The sequence below is a fragment of the Salmo salar genome, unplaced genomic scaffold, assembly GCF_905237065.1.
Source record: "Salmo salar unplaced genomic scaffold, Ssal_v3.1, whole genome shotgun sequence".
In the NCBI taxonomy this organism is placed as follows: Eukaryota; Metazoa; Chordata; class Actinopteri; order Salmoniformes; family Salmonidae; genus Salmo; species Salmo salar.
Genome location: NW_025548253.1, coordinates 160,093 through 181,583, shown reverse-complemented (window position 1 = coordinate 181,583; position 21,491 = coordinate 160,093). Strand labels below are relative to the sequence as shown.

The window sequence follows — 21,491 nt, the reverse complement described above, 5'->3', positions numbered from 1 at the left end:
ACGTTTCCTTCACCACACAGCTTACTTCCACAACTCCTTCCATTCCACCAGTTTCTCACTTCACACAGTTCCACTTCACACGTTTCCCGTTTCTCCACTCCACACAGCTCTTCCACTTTCCACAGTCTTCCTTCCACTTCCACACAGTTTTCCACTTCCACACAGTTTCCTTCACTTCCACACACTTTCCTTCCACTTCCACACAGCTTCCTTCACACAGCTCCTCCACACAGCTTCCTTCCATCACACAGTTTCCTCCACTCCACAGCCTCCACTCACACAGCCTTCCTACTTCCACACAGCTTCCTTCCACTTCCACACGCTTCCTCCACTCACACAGCCTCCACTTCACACAGCTTCCTCCACTCTACACAGCTCTCCTCCACTTCCACACAGCTTCCTCCACTTTACACAGTTTCCTCCACTTCCACACAGCTCCCTCCACTTCACACAGTTTCCTCACTCACACAGCTTCTCCACTCCACACAGCTTCCTCCACTTCCACACAGCTCTCCTCCACTCCACACAGCTTCTCCACTCCACACAGCTCCTCCCTCCACTCCACACAGCCCTCCACCTACAGCTCCCTCCACTCCACACAGCTCTCCACTCCACAAGTTTCCTCCACTCCACACAGCCCTTCCACTCCACACAGCCCTCCTCCACTCCACACACCCCTCCACTTCACACAGTTTCCTCCACTCCACACAGCTCCTCCACTTCCACACAGCTCCCACCCACACAGCTTCCTCCACTCACACAGCTTCCACTCACACAGCTTCCTCCACCACACAGTTTCTTCCTCCACTTCCACACCTTTCCACTCCACACAGCTCCTCCACTTCCACACAGCTTCCTCCACTCACACAGCTCCTCACTTCCACACAGCTCTCCACTCCACACAGCTTCTCACTCACACAGTTCTTCCACTTCCACACAGCCCTCACTCCACACAGCTCCTCCACTCCACACAGCTTCTCCACTCACACAGCTCCTCACTCACCCCATCACAGTTCCTCCACTCTACACAGCTCTTCCACTCACACAGCTCTACTCCACACAGCTTCCTCCACTCCACCGCTCTCTGCTTCCTTACTTCACGTTTCCCATCACAGTTTCCTCCACTTCCACACAGCCTCCTCACACACAGCTCCACCTCCACATCTTCACTCCACACAGCTCCTCCACTCCACACAGCTTCCTCCACTTCTACACAGCCTCCTCCACTTCCACACAGCTTCCTTCCACTCCACACCCTCCACTCACACAGCTCCCCTCCTCACACAGCCCCCACTCCACACAGCTCCTCCACTCCACACAGCTCTCACTCTACACAGCTCCTCCACTCTACACAGCTCCTCCACTCCACACAGCTCCTCCTCCACTCCACCACAGCTCCTCCACTCCACACAGCTCCTCCACTCCACACAGCTCCTCCACTCCACACAGCTCCTCCCTCCACTCCACACAGCTCCTCCACTCCACACAGCTCCTCCCTCCACTCCACACAGCTCCTCCACTCCACACAGCTCCTCCCTCCACTCCACACAGCTCCTCCACTCCACACAGCTCCTCCACTCCACACAGCTCCTCCACTCCACACAGCTCCTCCACTCCACACAGCTCCTCCACTCCACACAGCTCCTCCACTCCACACAGCTCCTCCACTCCACACAGCTCCTCCACTCCACACAGCTCCTCCACTCCACACAGCTCCTCCCTCCACTCCACACAGCTCCTCCACTCCACACAGCTCCTCCACTCCACACAGCTCCTCCCTCCACTCTACACAGCTCCTCCACTCCACACAGCTCCTCCACTCCACACAGCTCCTCCACTCCACACAGCTCCTCCACTCCACACAGCTCCTCCACTCCACACAGCTCCTCCCTCCACTCCACACAGCTCCTCCCTCCACTCCACACAGCTCCTCCACTCCACACAGCTCCTCCACTCCACACAGCTCCTCCACTCCACACAGCTCCTCCACTCCACACAGCTCCTCCACTCCACACAGCTCCTCCCTCCACTCACACAGCTCCTCCACTCCACACAGCTCCTCCACTCCACACAGCTCTCCACTCCACACAGCTCCTCCCTCCACTCCACACAGCTCCTCCCTCCACTCCACACAGCTCCTCCACTCCACCACAGCTCCCTCCACTCCACACAGCTCCTCCACTCCACACAGCTCCTCCACTCCACACAGCTCCTCCACTCACACAGCTCCCCTCCACTCCACACAGCTCCTCCACTCCACACAGCTCCTCCACTCCACACAGCCTCCTCCACTCCACACAGCTCCTCCACTCCACACAGCTCCTCCACTCCACACAGCTCCTCCACTCCACACAGCTCCTCCACTCCACACAGCTCCTCCACTCCACACAGCTCCTCCACTCCACACAGCTCCTCCACTCCACACAGCTCCTCCACTCCACACAGCTCCTCCACTCCACACAGCTCCTCCCTCCACTCCACACAGCTCCTCCACTCCACACAGCTCCTCCACTCCACACAGCTCCTCCACTCCACACAGCTCCTCCACTCTACACAGCTCATCCCTCCACTCCACACAGCTCCTCCACTCCACACAGCTCCTCCACTCCACACAGCTCCTCCACTCCACACAGCTCCTCCCCACTCCACACAGCTCCCCTCCACTCCACACAGCTCCTCCTCCACTCCACACAGCTCCTCCCTCCACTCCACACAGCTCCTCCACTCCACACAGCTCCTCCCTCCACTCCACACAGCTCCCTCCACTCCACACAGCTCCTCCACTCCACACAGCTCCTCCACTCCACACAGCTCCTCCACTCCACACAGCTCCTCCTCCACTCCACACAGCTCCTCCACTCACACAGCTCCTCCACTCCACACAGCTCCTCCACTCCACACAGCTCCTCTCCACTCCACACAGCTCCTCCACTCCACACAGCTCCTCCCTCCACTCCACACAGCTCCTCCACTCCACACAGCTCCTCCTCCACTCCACACAGCTCCTCCACTCCACACAGCTCCTCCACTCCACACAGCTCCTCCACTCCACACAGCTCCTCCACCCACACAGCTCCTCCTCACTCCACACAGCTCCTCCACTCCACACAGCTCCTCCCTCCACTCCACACAGCTCCTCCACTCCACACAGCTCCTCCACTCCACACAGCTCCTCCACTCCACACAGCTCCTCCACTCCACACAGCTCCTCCCTCCACTCCACACAGCTCCTCCACTCCACACAGCTCCTCCACTCCACACAGCTCCTCCACTCCACACAGCTCCTCCACTCCACACAGCTCCTCCACTCCACACAGCTCCTCCACTCCACACAGCTCCTCCACTCCACACAGCTCCTCCTCACTCCACACAGCTCCTCCCTCCACTCCACACAGCTCCTCCACTCCACACAGCTCCTCCACTCCACACAGCTCCTCCACTCCACACAGCTCCTCCACTCCACACAGCTCCTCCACTCCACACAGCTCCTCCTCCACTCTACACAGCTCCTCCACTCCACACAGCTCCTCCACTCCACACAGCTCCTCCACTCCACACAGCTCCTCCACTCCACACAGCTCCTCCTCCACTCCACACAGCTCCTCCACTCCACACAGCTCCTCCACTCCACACAGCTCCTCCACTCCACACAGCTCCTCCCTCCACTCCACACAGCTCCTCCACTCCACACAGCTCCTCCACTCCACACAGCTCCTCCACTCCACACAGCTCCTCCACTCCACACAGCTCCTCCACTCCACACAGCTCCTCCACTCCACACAGCTACTCCACACAGCTCCTCCACTCCACACAGCTCCTCCCTCCACTCCACACAGCTCCTCCACTCCACACAGCTCCTCCACTCCACACAGCTCCTCCACTCCACACAGCTCCTCCCACTCCACACAGCTCCTCCACTCCACACAGCTCCTCCACTCCACACAGCTCCTCCACTCCACACAGCTCCTCCCTCCACTCCACACAGCTCCTCCCTCCACTCCACACAGCTCCTCCACTCCACACAGCTCCTCCCACTCCACACAGCTCCCTCCACTCCACACAGCTCCTCCACTCCACACAGCTCCTCCACTCCACACAGCTCCTCCCTCCACTCACACAGCTCCTCCACTCCACACAGCTCCTCCCTCCACTCCACACAGCTCCCTCCACTCCACACAGCTCCTCCACTCCACACAGCTCCTCCACTCTACACAGCTCCTCCACTCCACACAGCTCCTCCACTCCACACAGCTCCTCCACTCCACACAGCTCCTCCACTCCACACAGCTCCTCCACTCCACACAGCTCCTCCACTCCACACAGCTCCTCCACTCCACACAGCTCCTCCACTCCACACAGCTCCTCCACTCCACACAGCTCCTCCACTCTACACAGCTCCTCCCTCCACTCCACACAGCTCCTCCACTCCACACAGCTCCTCCCTCCACTCCACACAGCTCCTCCACTCCACACAGCTCCTCCCTCCACTCCACACAGCTCCTCCACTCCACACAGCTCCTCCACTCCACACAGCTCCTCCCTCCACTCCACACAGCTCCTCCACTCCACACAGCTCCTCCCTCCACTCCACACAGCTCCTCCACTCCACACAGCTCCTCCACTCCACACAGCTCCTCCACTCCACACAGCTCCTCCACTCCACACAGCTCCTCCACTCCACACAGCTCCTCCACTCCACACAGCTCCTCCACTCCACACAGCTCCTCCACTCCACACAGCTCCTCCACTCCACACAGCTCCTCCTCCACTCCACACAGCTCCTCCACTCCACACAGCTCCCTCCACTCCACACAGCTCCTCCACTCCACACAGCTCCTCCCACTCCACACAGCTCCTCCACTCCACACAGCTCCTCCACTCCACACAGCTCCTCCACTCCACACAGCTCCTCCACTCCACACAGCTCCTCCACTCCACACAGCTCCTCCCTCCACTCCACACAGCTCCTCCACTCCACAGCTCCTCCACTCCACACAGCTCCTCCACTCCACACAGCTCCTCCACTCCACACAGCTCCTCCCTCCACTCCACACAGCTCCTCCACTCCACACAGCTCCTCCACTCCACACAGCTCCTCCACTCCACACAGCTCCTCCTCCACTCCACACAGCTCCTCCACTCCACACAGCTCCTCCACTCCACACAGCTCCTCCTCCACTCCACACAGCTCCTCCACTCACACAGCTCCTCCACTCCACAGCTCTCCTCCACTCCACACAGCTCCTCCACTCCACACAGCTCCTCCCACTCCACACAGCTCCTCCACTCCACACAGCTCCTCCACTCCACACAGCTCCTCCACTCCACACAGCTCCTCCACTCCACACAGCTCCTCCCTACTCCACACAGCTCCTCCACTCCACACAGCCTCCCTCCACTCCACACAGCTCCTCCACTCCACACAGCTCCTCCCTCCACTCCACACAGCTCCTCCACTCCACACAGCTCCTCCCACTCCACACAGCTCCTCCACTCCACACAGCTCCTCCCTCCACTCCACACAGCTCCTCCACTCCACACAGCTCCTCCACTCCACACAGCTCCTCCACTCCACACAGCTCCTCCACTCCACACAGCTCCTCCTACTCCACACAGCTCCTCCACTCCACACAGCTCCTCCACTCCACACAGCTCCTCCACTCCACACAGCTCCTCCTCCACTCCACACAGCTCCTCCACTCCACACAGCTCCTCCACTCCACAGCTCCTCCACTCCACACAGCTCCTCCTCCACTCCACACAGCTCCTCCCTCCACTCCACACAGCTCCTCCACTCCACACAGCTCCTCCACTCCACTCCACAGCTCCTCCACTCCACACAGCTCCTCCACTCCACACAGCTCCTCCTCCACTCCACACAGCTCCTCCACTCCACACAGCTCCTCCCTCCACTCCACACAGCCTCCCTCCACTCCACACAGCTCCTCCACTCCACACAGCTCCTCCACTCCACACAGCTCCTCCACTCCACACAGCTCCTCCACTCCACACAGCTCCTCCACTCCACACAGCTCCTCCACTCCACACAGCTCCTCCCCTCCACTCCACACAGCTCCTCCACTCCACACAGCTCCTCCACTCTACACAGCTCCTCCACTCCACACAGCTCCTCCACTCCACACAGCTCCTCCACTCCACTCACAGCTCCTCCACTCCACACAGCTCCTCCACTCCACACAGCTCCTCCACTCCACACAGCTCCTCCCTCCACTCCACACAGCTCCTCCCTCCACTCCACACAGCTCCTCCCTCCACTCCACACAGCTCCTCCCTCCACTCCACACAGCTCCTCCACTCCACACAGCTCCTCCCTCCACTCCACACAGCTCCTCCACTCCACACAGCTCCTCCACTCCACACAGCTCCTCCACTCCACACAGCTCCTCCACTCCACACAGCTCCTCCCTCCACTCCACACAGCTCCTCCTCACTCCACAGCTCCTCCACTCCACACAGCTCCTCCACTCCACACAGCTCCTCCACTCCACACAGCTCCTCCACTCCACACAGCTCCTCCACTCCACACAGCTCCTCCCTCCACTCCACACAGCTCCTCCACTCCACACAGCTCCTCCACTCCACACAGCTCCTCCACTCCACACAGCTCCTCCACACAGCTCCTCCCTCCACTCCACACAGCTCCTCCACTCCACACAGCTCCCTCCACTCCACACAGCTCCTCCACTCCACACAGCTCCTCCACTCCACAGCTCCTCCACTCACACAGCTCCTCCACTCCACACAGCTCCTCCACTCCACACAGCTCCTCCACTCCACACAGCTCCTCCCTCCACTCTACACAGCTCCTCCACTCCACACAGCTCCTCCACTCCACACAGCTCCTCCACTCCACACAGCTCCTCCCTCCACTCCACACAGCTCCTCCACTCCACACAGCTCCTCCACTCCACACAGCTCCTCCACTCCACACAGCTCCTCCCTCCACTCCACACAGCTCCCTCCACTCCACACAGCTCCTCCCTCCACTCCACACAGCTCCTCCACTCCACACAGCTCCTCCACTCCACACAGCTCCTCCACTCCACACAGCTCCTCCCTCCACTCCACACAGCTCCTCCCTCCACTCCACACAGCTCCTCCTCCACTCCACACAGCTCCTCCACTCCACACAGCTCCTCCACTCCACACAGCTCCTCCCTCCACTCCACACAGCTCCTCCACTCCACACAGCTCCTCCACTCCACACAGCTCCTCCCTCCACTCCACACAGCTCCTCCCTCCACTCCACACAGCTCCTCCACTCCACACAGCTCCTCCACTCCACACAGCTCCTCCCTCCACTCCACACAGCTCCTCCACTCCACACAGCTCCTCCACTCCACACAGCTCCTCCACTCCACACAGCTCCTCCCTCCACTCCACACAGCTCCTCCACTCCACACAGCTCCTCCCTCCACTCCACACAGCTCCTCCACTCCACACAGCTCCTCCCTCCACTCCACACAGCTCCTCCACTCCACACAGCTCCTCCACTCCACACAGCTCCTCCCTCCACTCCACACAGCTCCTCCACTCCACACAGCTCCTCCACTCCACACAGCTCCTCCACTCCACACAGCTCCTCCACTCCACACAGCTCCTCCCTCCACTCCACACAGCTCCTCCACTCCACACAGCTCCTCCACTCCACACAGCTCCTCCCCTCCACTCCACACAGCTCCTCCCTCCACTCCACACAGCTCCTCCTCCACTCCACACAGCTCCTCCACTCCACACAGCTCCTCCCTCCACTCCACACAGCTCCTCCCTCCACTCCACACAGCTCCTCCACTCCACACAGCTCCTCCACTCCACACAGCTCCTCCCTCCACTCCACACAGCTCCTCCACTCCACACAGCTCCTCCACTCCACACAGCTCCTCCCTCCACTCCACACAGCTCCTCCACTCCACACAGCTCCTCCCTCCACTCCACACAGCTCCTCCACTCCACACAGCTCCTCCACTCTACACAGCTCCTCCCTCCACTCCACACAGCTCCTCCACTCCACACAGCTCCTCCACTCTACACAGCTCCTCCCTCCACTCCACACAGCTCCTCCACTCTACACAGCTCCTCCACTCTAAAAAAAAAGAAAAAAAGCTAAGCTGTCATCAAGGTAAAGGCTACTTTGAAGAATCTCAAACACAATTTTGAGATTTGTTTAACACTTTTTTGGTTACTACATGAAACCATATGTGTTATTTCATAGTTTTGATGTCTTCACTATTATTCTACAATGTAGAAAATAGTAAAAATAAAGAAAAACCTTTGATTGAGTAGGTGTGTCTAAACTTTTCACTGGAACTGTATATGCTGTGTTAAGCCTACACAATGCTTTGCTTGCAGTTTATATCTTCTCCTGTCTGCTTGTCCAGTCTCCCTGGATGGCGATCTCTTTCCTATCTTCTCCTGTCTGCTTGTCCAGTCTCCCTGGGTGGCTATCTCTTTTTGGTGATCAGTTGTATCTCTTGCCTCGTCTCTCCTGTCTGCTGCATATGGATCTCCGTCCTGTCTCCAACCCCCCAGCACCACCACACAGCTGTATGGATTCTATCTCTAACCCTAACTACTCCCCACGACAGGCCCACACAGATCCTAGATCCCAGACACACGTAGAGAGGAGATGAGATGGTGAAGATAGGGTTTTACCCTAGTTAAAAGAATCCCCTTATCACAAGTTAAAATGTTAGATACTGCATGTCCTCTCCTGAGCTTTTTCTCTTTCACTCTCTCTCTCTCTCTCTGTTAGTCTCTCTCTCTCTATATATCTCCCTTTTTTACACACACACACACTTCACACACACACACACACACACACATTGCATTTTTCTGAAATGAATGGGGACTGGAGATTGGAGTAGATACTGGATGTCTGGAGGGATCGTAAACATCCCATTGCAAATATGCAACAACAAAGTGGTGGTTTTGACCCGTTTTATTTTTTTTTCTCCAGCTCCAATAGATTTCTGTAACGTTTGAAAAATAATTTGAAGCGGTGTCTGTTTAGCTGTGTTTGAATGATGGCCAATGATTCATCAGAAGCAGATGGGTCTGAAGGATAGTTCCTGTGATTCTCCTGGCGTGCTTCAGAAGGATCATACTTCCCCATACGTGTTTTCACCAGTTGCACAGAGGAGCTATGATCAGGGTCGGACTACTGCATTTGGGGCATGAAGCACAGAGAAAATGTTGCAGTTTTTAAGCTAATTTCCTGAAATTCTACACTTTTTTTGCCATGGGGCAGGGATTGTTTGCAGGGATTGTTTTTTGCTGTTTTATAGCTCATCGCTTTTGTTAATATTTTTCCATGATGCTAAGAGAAAATGTTTCTGTTTTAAAGCAAATTTCCTCAAATTCTACACATTTTGCTATAATCTGGGGGGGCCTCTAGCACCAACCCGCCCCCCTGACTACGACCACCTGTTTGGTTATAAAGTAGTATTTTCCAGACATTGGAAGCTGATGTCAACGGTTCAGATGTTAAATCCAAAATGCATTTGAATGTTCAACTGTTCTTTATTTCTAACATTATTCTCTCCATCACCACAGTCGATCGAAACCCTCTACCGACCAGACGGGTCGTTCTCTGGGTCAGAACCTGGATGAGTCCCCTTACCTGGAGCCTTTCCTCCACGAATTCCATGACGAGGAGCAACAGCACCCTCTGCAGGACAACCCACTACCCCACATACTGCTGCCGCCTCATCGCTCCCACAGCCTGGAGCTGATGGACACGCTGGACCGCAAGCTGAAGCAGAAACGACGAACCAAACAGAGGAAACATCAGAGAAACGGACAGTTTAATGACCTCTGGATCCGCATCGAAGAGAGGTGAGAGAGGAGCAGTCGCTGTGTATTACTGTGTACTACTGTGTATTACTGTGTACTACTGTGTACTGTTAATAGTTCTTAAAGTCTTGAGTATCAGAATTCTACCAGAACAGTGTGTAACAGTCCTGTGTGGCTCAGTTGATAACAGTGTGACGTTAGGTAACCAAAGTTATGTGTTTAATTCCCACAGAGAACATGTACGCATGTTAAATGTATGTACTCGCTGTATTGGGTCGGCAGGGTAGCCTAGTGGTTAGAGTGTTGGGCCAGTAACCGGAAAGGTTGCTAGATCGAATCCTGAGCTGACAAGGTAAAACATCTGTCGTTCTTCCCCCCTGAACAAGGCAGTTCCCTGTTAGGCTGTCATTGTGAATAAGAATTTGTTCTTAACTGACTTGCCTAGTTAAATAAAATAAAACATTTAATTGGAAGTCACTTTGGCTAAGAGCGTCAGCTAAATGGAATATATTAAATTACTATGGGTGGTAACTGGCATACCAGTAATTTATGATGATGTATGTTCCTAAGAATGGGGAAGGGCATAGAGAGAGAAGTATTGAATTCACATGTCAGGTAAATGTCAAGACAGTCCAAGGGGTTAAGTATCAGGTAGGTATCACTTCCCTGCCCGCTCTGTCTACAGGATTTACCCTCTAACTGACACCTTCTGTTAGAAACCCTGCAGGCACAACCACCCATCATATCACATCACAGACGCCCCATACGATATGTTTCCTCCTTCTGGTTCTCTACTGGTTCAGTGTTATGGATCCTAAGGAAAGGAAATAGGTTGTTGCTACCGGCGAGAGATCTTTGTGACGAAAACATGATCTTTTAAAAAATAAAAAAAAAATATATATATATATATATACTTATACGATCACAAAGAGAGTATTGTTGAATTTGCCATGAAGAATAACCACACAATTGTTACTCGGTTAATTCTCTGACTGACTGGTTGGTATATTTATAAATATAAAGGCCAGTTTCCTAAACCTGGACTGAAAAGCATGCTCAATGGAAATGTCAATTGAAAGGTCTTTTTAGTCCTGAAATGAAAATAACTTGAATGTTTATAAATACATTCCCCCACCCCCCAAAAAAAAAAAGTCAACTTCAGACGTTTGTATATTATGTCTGAAAAAAAAAAATATATATATTTTTAAAATGGTACATTATGGTTCATATTCAGGAAAGTAGCCTGCTGGGTTTTCCTCTAAACAGAGAATTGTACAGTGTGTTTCCAGTGTTGGGGAGTACAGAGGAAAGGTCTCTCTGGTTGATTTGATGCGTGGCCACATGCAGACATGTCAGACCTGATTATACCTCAACCTCCTGAGTTCACTGGCTCTGCTTTGAAACACAGGTTCAACTAAAATAAACCTGAGATCCGTCCCAAAATGGCACCCTATTCCCTATATAGTGCACTACTTTTAACCAGACTGGGCCTGGAATGACCGTAGGGCTCTGGTCAAAAGTAGTGCGCTATATAGGAAATAGGGTTCCATTTGGGATGCATACCTGCTTATAGGCTCAGTCAGTATTCCAGGCAATAAAACACAGCAGGGGGAGAAAAAAATGAATAATTATTCTGAATGTAACTTTCTAAAATAAGCAGCAAATTCAGGGCTAGGTTATATCCAAGAGAGAGAGAGAGAGAGAGCTGGCTGCTGTAGCCTAGGACAATCAATGAAAAGTAAACATGATTAACGACTAACATATGTGATGGAAAGAGCCTAATTAAATATGCTGGGTAAATGATGCTTCTGGTCAGTTGTCATTGCTTCCCAAATGACTTCGTATGCCTATGGGCCCCGGTGCACTATCTTAGGGAATATGGTGCTATTTGGGACTCAGTTCTAGTCATCACAGGCCCGCTGACTTCTGGCCCATTATGCCTTCACCATTTGACCAGTTCAGTCCTCAATAAATACCAAAATTGTCAAATCACAACCTCAATTGAAACATTGCTCATTAATTTAATTCCAGTTTAGAATTCAACCTATTTTTTTATTTTCTTTACTAATGGGAGGTAGTTACTTGGGCTGAATTTCTCTCTACCAATAGTGGCAGGTCGGAGGAACCTGTCCGTTTGTTGTGATTGGCAGAGTCCCAATAAGCCCGTACTGAGATAATGGATCTAACAGGCGTACATCAAACAGACTGTACATGCTTTACAATCTTCAGTAATTTGTTTCTGGATTCGTTCTGATCAGGCTGATGATTTCCAGAGTTCTAACAAACTAGGTTCTAACGTTCTGGAATTATCTGTTTGACATCATTATGTAGCATTAGCAGCTAAACTAGGAACAATCTCAATGTTTGACATCATTATGTAGCATTAGCAGCTAAACTAGGAACAATCTCAATGTTTGACATCGTTATGTAGCATTAGCAGCTAAACTAGGAACAATCTCAATGTTTGACATCATTATGTAGCATTAGCAGCTAAACTAGGAACAGTATTAATGTTTGACATCATTATGTAGCATTAGCAGCTAAACTAGGAACAGTATTAATGTTTGACATCATTATGTAGCATTAGCAGCTAAACTAGGAACAATCTCAATGTTTGACATCATTATGTAGCATTAGCAGCTAAACTAGGAACAATCTCAATGTTTGACATCGTTATGTAGAATTAGCAGCTAAACTAGGAACAGTATTAATGTTTGATATCATCATGTAGCATTAGCAGCTAAACTAGGAACAGTATTAATGTTTGACATCATTATGTAGCATTAGCAGCTAAACTAGGAACAGTATTAATGTTTGACATCATTATGTAGCATTAGCAGCTAAACCAGGAACAGTATTAATGTTTGACATCATTATGTAGCATTAGCAGCTAAACTAGGAACAATCTCAATGTTTGACATCATTATGTAGCATTAGCAGCTAAACTAGGAACAATCTCAATGTTTGACATCATTATGTAGCATTAGCAGCTAAACTAGGAACAGTATTAATGTTTGACATCATCATGTAGCATTAGCAGCTAAACTAGGAACAGTATTAATGTTTGACATCATTATGTAGCATTAGCAGCTAAACTAGGAACAATCTCAATGTTTGACATCATTATGTAGCATTAGCAGCTAAACTAGGAACAGCATTCATGTTTGACATCATCATGTAGCATTAGCAGCTAAACTAGGAACAATCTCAATGTTTGACATCATTATGTAGCATTAGCAGCTAAACTAGGAACAGTATTAATGTTTGACATCATTATGTAGCATTAGCAGCTAAACTAGGAACAATCTCAATGTTTGACATCATTATGTAGCATTAGCAGCTAAACTAGGAACAGTATTAATGTTTGACATCATTATGTAGCATTAGCAGCTAAGCTAGGAACAGTCTCAATGTTTGACATCATTATGTAGCATTAGCAGCTAAACTAGGAACAATCTCAATGTTTGACATCATTATGTAGCATTAGCAGCTAAACTAGGAACAGTATTAATGTTTGATATCATCATGTAACATTAGCAGCTAAACCAGGAACAGTATTAATGTTTGACATCATTATGTAGCATTAGCAGCTAAACTAGGAACAATCTCAATGTTTGACATCATTATGTAGCATTAGCAGCTAAACTAGGAACAATCTCAATGTTTGACATCATTATGTAGCATTAGCAGCTAAACTAGGAACAGTATTAATGTTTGACATCATTATGTAGCATTAGCAGCTAAACTAGGAACAATCTCAATGTTTGACATCGTTATGTAGAATTAGCAGCTAAACTAGGAACAGTATTAATGTTTGACATCATTATGTAGCATTAGCAGCTAAACTAGGAACAGTATTAATGTTTGACATCATTATGTAGCATTAGCAGCTAAACTAGGAACAATCTCAATGTTTGACATCGTTATGTAGAATTAGCAGCTAAACTAGGAACAGTATTAATGTTTGACATCATTATGTAGCATTAGCAGCTGAACTAGGAACAGTATTAATGTTTGACATCGTTATGTAGCATTAGCAGCTAAACTAGGAACAGTATTAATGTTTGACATCATTATGTAGCATTAGCAGCTAAACTAGGAACAGTATTAATGTTTGACATCATTATGTAGCATTAGCAGCTAAACTAGGAACAGTATTAATGTTTGACATCATTATGTAGCATTAGCAGCTAAACTAGGAACAATCTCAATGTTTGACATCATTATGTAGCATTAGCAGCTAAACTAGGAACAATCTCAATGTTTGACATCATTATGTAGCATTAGCAGCTAAACTAGGAACAGTATTAATGTTTGACATCATTATGTAGCATTAGCAGCTAAACTAGGAACAATCTCAATGTTTGACATCGTTATGTAGAATTAGCAGCTAAACTAGGAACAGTATTAATGTTTGACATCATTATGTAGCATTAGCAGCTAAACTAGGAACAGTATTAATGTTTGACATCATTATGTAGCATTAGCAGCTAAACTAGGAACAATCTCAATGTTTGACATCGTTATGTAGAATTAGCAGCTAAACTAGGAACAGTATTAATGTTTGACATCATTATGTAGCATTAGCAGCTGAACTAGGAACAGTATTAATGTTTGACATCGTTATGTAGCATTAGCAGCTAAACTAGGAACAGTATTAATGTTTGACATCATTATGTAGCATTAGCAGCTAAACTAGGAACAGTATTAATGTTTGACATCAGTATGTAGCATTAGCAGCTAAACTAGGAACAATCTCAATGTTTGACATCATTATGTAGCATTAGCAGCTAAACTAGGAACAGTATTAATGTTTGACATCATTATGTAGCATTAGCAGCTAAACTAGGAACAGTATTAATGTTTGAAATCATTATGTAGCATTAGCAGCTAAACTAGGAACAATCTCAATGTTTGACATCATTATGTAGCATTAGCAGCTAAACTAGGAACAGTATTAATGTTTGACATCATCATGTAGCATTAGCAGCTAAACTAGGAACAGTATTAATGTTTGACATCATTATGTAGCATTAGCAGCTAAACTAGGAACAATCTCAATGTTTGACATCATTATGTAGCATTAGCAGCTAAACTAGGAACAGCATTCATGTTTGACATCATCATGTAGCATTAGCAGCTAAACTAGGAACAATCTCAATGTTTGACATCATTATGTAGCATTAGCAGCTAAACTAGGAACAGTATTAATGTTTGACATCATTATGTAGCATTAGCAGCTAAACTAGGAACAGTATTAATGTTTGACATCATTATGTAGCATTAGTAGCTAAACTAGGAACAATCTCAATGTTTGACATCATTATGTAGCATTAGCAGCTAAACTAGGAACAATCTCAATGTTTGACATCGTTATGTAGAATTAGCAGCTAAACTAGGAACAGTATTAATGTTTGATATCATCATGTAGCATTAGCAGCTAAACTAGGAACAGTATTAATGTTTGACATCATTATGTAGCATTAGCAGTTAAACTAGGAACAGTATTAATGTTTGACATCATTATGTAGCATTAGCAGCTAAACCAGGAACAGTATTAATGTTTGACATCATTATGTAGCATTAGCAGCTAAACTAGGAACAATCTCAATGTTTGACATCACTATGTAGCATTAGCAGCTAAACTAGGAACAATCTCAATGTTTGACATCATTATGTAGCATTAGCAGCTAAACTAGGAACAGTATTAATGTTTGACATCATCATGTAGCATTAGCAGCTAAACTAGGAACAGTATTAATGTTTGACATCATTATGTAGCATTAGCAGCTAAACTAGGAACAATCTCAATGTTTGACATCATTATGTAGCATTAGCAGCTAAACTAGGAACAGCATTCATGTTTGACATCATCATGTAGCATTAGCAGCTAAACTAGGAACAATCTCAATGTTTGACATCATTATGTAGCATTAGCAGCTAAACTAGGAACAGTATTAATGTTTGACATCATTATGTAGCATTAGCAGCTAAACTAGGAACAATCTCAATGTTTGACATCATTATGTATCATTAGCAGCTAAACTAGGAACAGTATTAATGTTTGACATCATTATGTAGCATTAGCAGCTAAGCTAGGAACAGTCTCAATGTTTGACATCATTATGTAGCATTAGCAGCTGAACTAGGAACAGTATTAATGTTTGATATCATCATGTAACATTAGCAGCTAAACCAGGAACAGTATTAATGTTTGACATCATTATGTAGCATTAGCAGCTAAACTAGGAACAATCTCAATGTTTGACATCATTATGTAGCATTAGCAGCTAAACTAGGAACAATCTCAATGTTTGACATCGTTATGTAGAATTAGCAGCTAAACTAGGAACAGTATTAATGTTTGACATCATTATGTAGCATTAGCAGCTAAACTAGGAACAGTATTAATGTTTGACATCATTATGTAGCATTAGCAGCTAAACTAGGAACAATCTCAATGTTTGACATCGTTATGTAGAATTAGCAGCTAAACTAGGAACAGTATTAATGTTTGACATCATTATGTAGCATTAGCAGCTGAACTAGGAACAGTATTAATGTTTGACATCGTTATGTAGCATTAGCAGCTAAACTAGGAACAGTATTAATGTTTGACATCATTATGTAGCATTAGCAGCTAAACTAGGAACAGTATTAATGTTTGACATCATTATGTAGCATTAGCAGCTAAACTAGGAACAGTATTAATGTTTGACATCATTATGTAGCATTAGCAGCTAAACTAGGAACAATCTCAATGTTTGACATCATTATGTAGCATTAGCAGCTAAACTAGGAACAATCTCAATGTTTGACATCATTATGTAGCATTAGCAGCTAAACTAGGAACAGTATTAATGTTTGACATCATTATGTAGCATTAGCAGCTAAACTAGGAACAATCTCAATGTTTGACATCGTTATGTAGAATTAGCAGCTAAACTAGGAACAGTATTAATGTTTGACATCATTATGTAGCATTAGCAGCTAAACTAGGAACAGTATTAATGTTTGACATCATTATGTAGCATTAGCAGCTAAACTAGGAACAATCTCAATGTTTGACATCGTTATGTAGAATTAGCAGCTAAACTAGGAACAGTATTAATGTTTGACATCATTATGTAGCATTAGCAGCTGAACTAGGAACAGTATTAATGTTTGACATCGTTATGTAGCATTAGCAGCTAAACTAGGAACAGTATTAATGTTTGACATCATTATGTAGCATTAGCAGCTAAACTAGGAACAGTATTAATGTTTGACATCAGTATGTAGCATTAGCAGCTAAACTAGGAACAATCTCAATGTTTGACATCATTATGTAGCATTAGCAGCTAAACTAGGAACAGTATTAATGTTTGACATCATTATGTAGCATTAGCAGCTAAACTAGGAACAGCATTAATGTTTGACATCATTATGTAGCATTAGCAGCTAAACTAGGAACAATCTCAATGTTTGACATCATTATGTAGCATTAGCAGCTAAACTAGGAACAGTATTAATGTTTGACATCATCATGTAGCATTAGCAGCTAAACTAGGAACAGTATTAATGTTTGACATCATTATGTAGCATTAGCAGCTAAACTAGGAACAATCTCAATGTTTGACATCATTATGTAGCATTAGCAGCTAAACTAGGAACAGCATTCATGTTTGACATCATCATGTAGCATTAGCAGCTAAACTAGGAACAATCTCAATGTTTGACATCATTATGTAGCATTAGCAGCTAAACTAGGAACAGTATTAATGTTTGACATCATTATGTAGCATTAGCAGCTAAACTAGGAACAATCTCAATGTTTGACATCATTATGTAGCATTAGCAGCTAAACTAGGAACAGTATTAATGTTTGACATCATTATGTAGCATTAGCAGCTAAGCTAGGAACAGTCTCAATGTTTGACATCATTATGTAGCATTAGCAGCTAAACTAGGAACAATCTCAATGTTTGACATCATTATGTAGCATTAGCAGCTAAACTAGGAACAGTATTAATGTTTGACATCATTATGTAGCATTAGCAGCTAAACTAGGAACAGTATTAATGTTTGGCTCCTCTATATCTGCCTGGGTAAATAACTCCTCTATATCTGACTGGGTAAATAACTCCTCTATATCTGACTGGGTAAATAACTCCTCTATATCTGACTGGGTAAATAACTCCTCTATATCTGACTGGGTAAATAACACCTCTATATCTGACTGGGTAAATAACTCCTCTATATCTGACTGGGTAAATAACTCCTCTACTCTGACTGGGTAAATAACTCCTCTATATCTGACTGGGTAAATAACTCCTCTATATCTGACTGGGTAAATAACTCCTCTACTCTGACTGGGTAAATAACTCCTCTACTCTGACTGGGTAAATAACTCCTCTACTCTGACTGGGTAAATAACTCCTCTATATCCGACTGGGTAAATAACACCTCTATATCTGACTGGGTAAATAACTCCTCTATATCTGCCTGGGTAAATAACTCCTCTATATCTGCCTGGGTAAATAACTCCTCTATATCTGACTGGGTAAATAACTCCTCTATATCTGCCTGGGTGAATAACTCCTCTATATCTGACTGGGTAAATAACTCCTCTATATCTGACTGGGTAAATAACTCTATATCTGACTGGGTAAATAACTCCTCTATATCTGACTGGGTAAATAACTCCTCTATATCTGACTGGGTAAATAACTCCTCTATATCTGACTGGGTAAATAACTCCTCTATATCTGACTGGGTAAATAACTCCTCTATATCTGACTGGGTGAATAACTCCTCTATATCTGACTGGGTGAATAACTCCTCTATATCTGACTGGGTAAATAACTCCTCTATATCTGACTGGGTAAATAACTCCTCTATATCTGACTGGGTAAATAACTCCTCTATATCTGACTGGGTAAATAACTCCTCTATATCTGACTGGGTAAATAACTCCTCTATATCTGACTGGGTAAATAACTCCTCTATATCTGACTGGGTAAGTAACTCCTCTATATCTGACTGGGTAAATAACTCCTCTATATCTGACTGGGTAAATAACTCTATATCTGACTGGGTGAATAACTCCTCTATATCTGACTGGGTAAATAACTCCTCTATATCTGACTGGGTAAATAACTCCTCTATATCTGACTGGGTAAATAACTCCTCTATATCTGACTGGGTAAATAACTCCTCTATATCTGACTGGGTAAATAACTCCTCTATATCTGACTGGGTAAATAACTCCTCTACTCTGACTGGGTAAATAACTCCTCTACTCTGACTGGGTAAATAACTCTATATCTGACTGGGTAAATAACTCCTCTACTCTGACTGGGTAAATAACTCCTCTACTCTGACTGGGTAAATAACTCCTCTACTCTGACTGGGTAAATAACTCCTCTATATCTGACTGGGTAAATAACTCCTCTACTCTGACTGGGTAAATAACTCCTCTATATCTGACTGGGTAAATAACTCCTCTATATCCGACTGGGTAAATAACTCCTCTACTCTGACTGGGTAAATAACTCTATATCTGACTGGGTAAATAACTCCTCTATATCTGACTGGGTAAATAACTCCTCTATATCTGACTGGGTAAATAACTCCTCTATATCTGACTGGGTAAATAACTCCTCTATATCTGACTGGGTAAATAACTCCTCTATATCTGACTGGGTAAATAACTCCTCTATATCTGACTGGGTAAATAACTCCTCTACTCTGACTGGGTAAATAACTCTATGTCTGACTGGGTAAATAACTTTATATTGAGTTAATGTGGACACAGTAACTGAGACTTGAGCACATGAACCAGGACTCAAGCACTGGGATTCCACTTCAGCCATAGGGACTCAACTCAAGTCTCTCTCTCTCTCTCTCTCGTTTGTTTTGTATGTAATGTATCTATGTAGTCTGAATTAGGAATTTACATGGCCAGATCATTCTTCTATAATATTATTGTTATATATACTGTATATATATATTTGTCATATTTGTGCTGTTGGGAAAGGAGGTTATGTTGAACAGTATTTTTGTAGGACATGGCTATGTTCGTGCACATGGAATTCAGTGATTTATGTTTAGTATAGGTTAATGAAGAAATACAAATGTGATATGACTAAATCACTAGACTAAATCATTATTCAATTGACAAAAATGTGACTAAGACTTAATTATATTTTAATCAAAATGACTAAGACCAGACTAAATAAAATACAAATATATTTAGTTTTTATAATTTGTTTATTGAGGAAAGTCACGTTGAGATTACAGAATGTTTGTTTCAAGGGAGAGTCTGAGACCATGTGATGGCAGGGAATGTGTGACATTATCTCTCAACCCACAGACAGACATAACACACTGATTACTATGCAAGGTGAATCAAACATAACATAACTCCTATCCAAGGTGAATCAAACATAACATAACTCCTATCCTATCTTAATCTAACATAACATAACTCCTATCCAAGGTGAATCAAACATAACATAACTCCTATCCAATCTTAATCTAACATAACTCCTATCCAATCTTAATCTAACATAACTCCTATCCAATCTTAATCTAACATGTAATCCTCTTCTCTGTTGTTTCTCAGCACCACAGTCCAGTTTCCTCCTCCTCCTCCTCCTCCTCTGGTGCGTATCACCAACGGTTACGTCACCGTAGGACCTCACCACCATGACCTTGAAAGAGGCCTCGCCCATGGCCACGACAGAACCAATCACCACAGGTGGTCGTCAGGCTGCTCCGCCTCCACGCCGCTGTCTGTCATCTGGTTGCAGTTAACAGTGTTGGTTCACACCTGGACTCTGGTAGTAACACTAGTCTGAAGCATGAGGTTGTTGGTTAAACTTTTGCACACAAACTGGAAAACAATCCTTATCAATCTATTTCAAAAACACTGTAATTCTGTATACTGTTAACGGTGTTGGGTGACATCTGGACTGCAGATCTAATGCAGAAGGTTATTGGTTCAAAACCCTCCTGCTCTCACCTGGACTGCAGATCTAATGCAGGAGGTTCCCGGTTCAAAACCCTCCTGCTCTCATCTGACTCATCTATGCAGAAGTTATTGGTTCAAAACCCTCCTGCTCTCATCTGGACTAGTAGTAGATCTAGTACAGGAGGTTCCTGGTTCAAAACCCTCCTGCTCTCATCTGGACTCCGTTAGCAGATCTAGTACTATAATCAATGTTAGTTCACATCTGGACTCTGCATAACTAGTGCAGGAGGTTCCTGGTTCAAACCCCTCCTGCTCTCATCTGGACTCTAGTAGTAGATCTAGTCAATTCTTTTCTCCTGCTCTCATCTGGACTCTAGTAGTAATCTAGTACAGGAGGTTCCTGTTCCCTCTCTATCTACTCTTATAATCTATACAGGAGGTTCTTGGTTCAACCCCTCCTGCTCTCATCTGGACTCTGCATAACTAGTGCAGGAGGTTCCTGGTTCAAAACCCTTTCAGCTCTTAAACTGGAAGGAAAGGAATCATCTTTTTCAACACACAATGAGGTGAATCCTAACTTCAAGTGAAAATCGGACATACTGTAAGTAGAAGTTCGCATTCGCTCAAATCAGTCTAGACTGAATCTTATTACCTTTAATTTAGTACTTTATTTTGACCCCCCCAAAAAATACAAATATATTATTAAGAACCCAAACAGCTCTTT

The 21,491-nt window shown here is 46.0% G+C and overlaps 1 protein-coding gene across 1 annotated transcript in view; it reads left to right on the top strand.

The window, feature by feature from the left end:
• The window catches only part of LOC106572374 (metalloprotease TIKI1), a 172,259-nt gene extending 151,155 nt beyond the window's left edge, over positions 1-21,104 (top strand). The window contains exons 6-7 of the mRNA XM_045712108.1: positions 9,574-9,855; positions 20,420-21,104. Coding sequence (XP_045568064.1) covers positions 9,574-9,855; positions 20,420-20,654 — 517 coding nt within the window. The 3' untranslated portion in view covers positions 20,655-21,104. The remainder of the gene's footprint in view (positions 1-9,573; positions 9,856-20,419) is intronic.
• The last annotated feature ends 387 nt before the right edge of the window (positions 21,105-21,491 follow it).